This window comes from Lathyrus oleraceus, chromosome 6 (assembly GCF_024323335.1).
Source record: "Lathyrus oleraceus cultivar Zhongwan6 chromosome 6, CAAS_Psat_ZW6_1.0, whole genome shotgun sequence".
NCBI classification, from domain to species: Eukaryota; Viridiplantae; Streptophyta; class Magnoliopsida; order Fabales; family Fabaceae; genus Lathyrus; species Lathyrus oleraceus.
The window spans coordinates 311,092,206-311,098,966 of NC_066584.1; the positions used below are offsets into that span (position 1 = coordinate 311,092,206).

General features: G+C 36.6%; 1 protein-coding gene across 1 annotated transcript; it reads left to right on the plus strand.

The window, feature by feature from the left end:
* The first annotated feature begins 4,414 nt into the window (after window positions 1-4,414).
* LOC127091949 (60S ribosomal protein L9-like) lies at window positions 4,415-5,008 on the plus strand. Its single transcript, XM_051030698.1, has one exon. The coding sequence runs from the start codon at window positions 4,427-4,429 to the stop codon at window positions 5,003-5,005; it is 579 nt and encodes a 192-aa protein (XP_050886655.1). The 5' UTR covers window positions 4,415-4,426; the 3' UTR covers window positions 5,006-5,008.
* The last annotated feature ends 1,753 nt before the right edge of the window (window positions 5,009-6,761 follow it).

Below are 6,761 nucleotides of genomic sequence, written 5' to 3' on the forward strand. Positions count from 1 at the left end.
ATCAAATATTATATTTTTGCAAAAAAAAGTTAAGGGATAAAATCAATTCAACACACTTCAAACTATAAGTCCTCTACTCTATTGTATTGAGTCATTTTCTTAAAATCAATCACTTCTCCTCCCCCGATGTGTGAGAAATTTCAAGGGATAAAAACAACCAACAAACAACTATTTCTACAAGAACTACGGTACTCTGATCCGTCGCCTAAGACGAAGGTACGTAGGCATAGTGTTGTAAACTCTAGCGAGTACGACAATAAAAAAATATTTTTGGTCTCCCGCCTGTTTTAGTTATTTCCTATAAATATAGTAAATAATTAACAATTAATCAATAATCAAGCAAACATCCATAAACACACATTAACCCTAAAATTGAAGGAGATTCTCATTGAGTACAATGGAGGTAAGGGGTGCTTAGTATCTTGCTCTTACTTAACCCACTCTCAAACTTAGCATCTCACCCTTAGTTATTAGGTTTTCTCATTATTCCCCTGTTCCTTAGAAATGAATAAAAGATGGTGGAGACTCTATAGTTTTCCAGCCGCGACAGTTGTCGACTCTGTTGAGGAGTTCTAATACTTTCCCGAAAGATAGTCCATCATATCCCTTAGTTTTAGGGTTTTTATGGGTTTCCTTGTTTGCTTGTTTCATTTTGTTTTCTTTGTGATTATTTATCTATCTATTTTTATTATTCATTTATTGTATTTTTATTTCATATTTCAATATTATATTATTATTCATATATCATAATTGGTTGGGACAATTGCAATGTGTGAAGCCAAAACTCAGGCTTGAGGGAAAAATAATACATTTAAGTAAGGGGTCGTCTTATCTTGGCCACTAGGTTTCCCATCCCATGGGGTCGTTGATGACGATTCCGCCTAGAGTAAATCAATTCAAAGGGTTTGTCATGAGTTGACTATCACTTCTTTATGATGAAACTTTGAATTTGATTCATGACTCTAGGGACCTCTTCTATAATACCTTTAACTCAGGGTGACCTTATGTTATCAACCTGCAAGGGTCGTTAATAAGGTCTCACCTAGATGAGACTTATCCCGAAGGATTACCATAGGGAGAATTGCTCACTCTCATGGTAAAACAAGGGTATAATCCATGACTATAAGGCTATCATTTTACCAAAACTTTATATCCTATAAGTGAGGGGATTGTGTAGTCTTAAACTAGAGCTGACCTATGATAAGAAGCCTACCCTTAACTAGGCATGCTTGCATATCACTCTATCCCTAAACCCGTTTGGGTTTCCCATGCCGATCATTATCCCTATCTATAAGGAGCCTTATTAAATAAGGTGTCCTTATATTCAACATTATCCTTAAACCCACATGTGATTTCTATATCCACCACTATCCTAAACCTGTAGGGGTTTCCTTATGTCTGTCACTGTCCCTAAACCCGTTTGGGTTTTCTTAGGTCTATCTTTATCCTAAACCTGCATTGTATTGCATCTCCATGATTTTTTTTATCATACCTAAAAAATGAAGGACAAATACTTTTGCATACCCATGCATTTTCATGCATTTGCATATATACACATACATTTTCATACTCTTTCCGCTTTTGACCTTCATCCAGCTATCTAGCTAGCAGACTTCCTGATACTCACGAATGAACTCGAAGGACATCTCAAGAAATTATATTGGGACTCAAGAAGGGAAATTGCCATTGAAGAGAGAAGGTAACTCTTTTCCATGCTAGCCACGACCTACCTATAACCTCTAATACAACCCTGAATGATGATCTCCGTAACTAAGTCTACAACAATATCTACTTCAGTAACAACCTCATGTACTCCATCAATCACAACAAAGGAAACTTGGAAGGAAACTGGATCATACACCAATGTCTCTCAAAAGTGCCCTAGTGGAACTACAATCGCATGATCCCTCTCCTCGTCAATACCCTACAAGTTATGGCGAGAATGTCCGATGTGAGCATAAAGTACAAGACCTGCATTTGACTTTTGAGAAAGGAGTCCCATTGGTGAACAATCACTCCTTATCTTTATAAGTTCAAGAACTTCAAGAAGTGTCTCATAAGGAAGCTCACCCCAAGGATCAATAGACTCTATCATTTCCAGTTTTTTTGGTAAGTGTTGTTTGTATTTAAAAGTTATACTCTTTGAAAAATAATTTTAATAAAAAAACATGAATATTTTTGAATCAATTCATTCGTTTACACTCTCTTCTGCGCCATCACTTGCTAAAAAAATAAAAAATTTCCATTTCTCTTTTACCTCTTAGCAAACATAGGAGGGGAATGACGTAAATAAAATAACTAAATTTGCTGACTATGCTTTTAATAGTAAGACCTGGCTGATGATGTAAGGCATTATTTCACTCCCCAAACACTAGAGAAATAAGGAGATAATCCGTAGTTAACCCCCTCGAGCCAGAAGTCGATGTTTCTTTTTCTAGTCATAAAAAAAACCTTAATCTTAACCAGGGTGTTACACCCCAATTTTGACCCTGAACCGTTGATTCAATACATTCATAATAGCTATTGCATCTCTGCATAGCATATCATGCATTCCATACCGCATAGTGCCTAGAATATCAGTAGAAATAATTTTTTGATTTACAATCAAACCGGTTGAATTAATTGACAAAGATCCGTCAAAACAGTATTTTTTTTCCAAATAAGGCTTGCAGACATCAGTTTTATTAGTCTACGTTTCTCGTAGTTTAATCTGGCATACTCAATTTATTTTTTGGCTAATTTTTCGGTCACCTTTTGACTCGCTTGAGCCTTTTAACCGGTCAGAATTTATTTCGAAATTAAAAAAAAAATGCTATATTTTTCCAATAAGTTTATTTCACACTGATCATTTTGGTGCATTCATTTTATTTTTTCAGGCATTTTCGCGCTCAAATTTTATTCATTTTTGAGCCGATTTATTTCTTTCTTTATCAAAATATTTAGAAAAAAAATAAATAGGGTTAATCCTCTTGCCATTTTTATTTAATTTTATTTTTTTAACTTTATTGCATTTATTTGTTGTAAAATTATATTAATAATATGTTGTACTTTGTATTGTGTAAAAAGAGGGATGAGGCATACAAAAATACTATACATGACACCTTACTTTTGGGAGATAGAGAAAATCAGTCCACAAAATTGGAAGTTTATGTGACCCTAGAGGAGATTTGGGACCTTGTGATCAGGAATCAAAAAAGGTGCTATTGACTTGTTTTCAAAATAAGAATAAAAAATTTGAATTTTTAAAAGGACTCTTCCAATTCATAGAGAGAGGGACGACAACACAGTAGGGGAATCCATGATATATATGGCTTTTTTCTCAAACAGTGTGGGGGGAGATAAAAAAACCATTTTTTACTCATTGTTTTATCTAAGGAATTCAGACTCCCTCCTGTGAGAAAAGAAGAACTGTATTCATTTATACTCCAGATTTGGTCTTCACACAACAACCAGGTATTATCTCTATTCATTCTTTTTATATATACTCTTTTTCAACTTTTCATTTTTGTTAAGAGAGGGCATTTTCCAAACACCCTCAGGTATGTTTTTTTCTTGCACATAACAACACATGAGCACAACATCAACACCGCACCAATCTCTCACATACCAGTTTTAATGCAAAACAAACACAGTAGCACCAACTACTTCATCTCTTTCCTTCATCTCATACTAAACCATAAGACACTAAATCTCTCACAACCACAAACCTGCAAAACCTTCCTTAAGAGAGGGACTGATATAACAGAGCTTCCATGACTTGAACCCCCTTCAATCTTTTTCACCGGCTCAACCTATACACAATCCATCTATAATCTTCGACGATCGGTTCAGAACCTGTAATCCACACAAACATTCAATCCGCATCCGCCACAACCAATCTGCGAACTCCTAGGGAATCTCCAATCCACTCCTCAAACTCACTCATCCAATTCACAACAACGAAGTGACTTCACAATAATATGAAATAACAGAATCAGAAAAAGGAGAAACAGAGGCAGGGAAGAAAGAAGTAGAAGAAAAGCGAAAGGAAAGGGGAAAGATAAAAAAGGTGAAAACTCGCTCTCACATGTTCGCATTTTTCCGGAGGGAACAAATTTGTCATCGTAATCATCATATTCGTCTCGACGCATCCATCATCGCGAGCTCTTCTTCGTCGACAATACGACAACCCCGCCTGAATCGCATTTTCGACCAACAATAACCATCACGCCTTGACGCCTTCCACCGCTCATCCTCTTTTCGTTCGTCTCCTTCTTCTCGCTTTCATTGCCGCGTCAACCTCACGCTCCATTCTTCGTAGAGGTGTAATCTCTATCAAGCTCGAAACGCGTCTGCTCATTCGAGATTCACCATCGTTAAATGCCACGCTTCTCGAACACGCCGCCATCGAGATCGGCAAGGAGAAATCCCGGCGAGAGAGAACAGGATGAAAACCATTCTCTCCTCCAAAACGATGGACATCCCCAAAGGGGTGAGCATCAAGGTGCACGCTAAGCTCATCGAGGTTGAAGGTCTACGTGGGAAACTGGTTCGTGATTTCAAGCATTTGAATCTTTATTTTCAGATTATTACTGATGAAAATAGGAAGAAGAAGCTGAAGGTTGAAGCTTGGTTTGGATCTAGGAAAACCTCTGCTGCTATTCGCACTGCTCTTAGTCATGTCGATAATTTGATCACTGGTGTTACTAAGGGGCATCGTTACAAGATGCGATTTGTGTGTGCTCATTTTCCGATTAATGCTAGTATCACTAACAGTAATACTGCTATCGAGATTCGTAATTTCCTTGGCGAAAAGAAGGTAAGGAAAGTGGATCTCCTTGAAGGAGTTAATGTTGTTCGATCTGAAAAGGTTAAGGATGAGTTGGTTTTGGATGGAAATGACATTGAACTTGTTTCCAGATCTTGTGCTCTTATTAACCAGAAATGCCATGTTAAGAAGAAAGATATCCGAAAGTTCCTTGATGGTATCTATGTTAGCGAGAAGGGGACAATAGCTGAAGAATAGATGGTGGGTTTTTGCCTAAAAAGGAACATTGTTCTACTGTTTTTCACGTGAGGTAGTGAAAGAGAAAAGTTTGGTTTTGTTTTATGTTTATCCCCTGGCCACGTGTCTCAATACAAGTGGACCTCCTTGAAATTTGAAATTCTATCCTTGTTCTTCAAGGAGTACCGTTATCCACTATCTTTTTATTTATTATTTTATTTTTATTTAATTTTTATATATTAAGTTTTTCTAGGATGTGGGCCTTGGGCCTCTTCAAGCCTTTTTGCTAATTTACATCCACATTCCATTTATACATTAATAACTAGTTATTTGTTCATTATTTGGATTTGTTTGATTATAGTTTATTTGATTAATAGATTTTGATGGCTCAGTAGATTATTAAGTTAATTGTTGCATCGATCTCATTGCATTGCGATTTAGGAAATTAAAATACAATTTGGCTTTCGAAAATCGCTTGAGGTGCATATATTCGATTGTTTAGCTTCTTATAGAGCGATTCTCACATGAATCTACACTAAGATAGCTTCAAGCTAAATTCAGTTTGTTCCCGATTTCGTTTGGCATCCAGTTCCATGGCTTACTCTTGGGCATATTCTCCATGAACTCTTAAGCAATATCAACTTAATTGTCAAACATCTCAAACCTTCACATTAATCCTTCTATTCAAACGTATTTTTCATTGAAATATGAAGAAAAAGATTATCCTGGATGGAATATCCAGTCATAATCCCGAATATTAGGCTCATGCTGTAAGAGCTTGCAAGCCGTAAATATTCGTCTTCTCTTCAAAACGCTCCAATATTCGAATCTTTTTCTCAATAAAATTTGAAGAAAGAGATTACCCTGGATGAAATATCCAGTCGTAATCCCGAATGCTAGGCCCAAGTTGTAAGAGCTTGTAAGCCATACGTGTTCTTCTTCCCTCCAAAACAATTGTAAATATTCAAACTTCTTTTCTCAATAAAATCTGAAGAAAGAGATCACCCTGGATGGAATATCCAGTCGTAATCCCGAATATTAGACCAAGGTTGTAAGAGCTTGTAAGTCATATGTATTCGTCTTCTCCTCAAAACGCTCATATTTTCAAATCATTTTCCTAAGTAAGTTGGAAGAAAAAGATTGCGGGTGAAATATCCAGACGTAGTCCCGAGTATTAGACCCAAGCTGTAAGAGCTTGCAGGTCATAAGTACTCGTCTTTCAAACTCAAAAATACTTAATTCCTATCTTAAACACCTTTTCAATAAAGATGGAAATGGAACATGGTGGGTACCGTGCCCTCATGAGATTAAGATTCGAGGTGGATGCCTCGCCTATCTTAGCTCTCGCCATCATTTAAAATTGTCAATGCGGTTTCTTCAAACCCTTTCTCAATCAAATTCAAAAAAACACTTAATTCTTATTAAACACTTTTACAAATAAGATGGAAATGGAACGTGGTGGATACCACGCACTCCTGAGACTAGGATTCAAGATGGATATCTCGCCCATCCAAGTTCTCGCCATTACTCAAAACACATTAAACCAATCAATTTCTTTTCACGCAGCCATGCGATTGACTCTTAAACCTTTTCTCAAATGAAAGGTACTTTGTTCCAAAACAATGCAAGGCAATGTTTTTCCACCTGTTTTGGGTAGTCCAACAATGTTTTCGTCGATTTGACATAAAGTAGCTTTCGCTAAAATCGACCAACAAACAAACATTTTCTACCCAGAACTACATAAGCCTTGATTTCTCTATTGAGATACGTAGGAGCG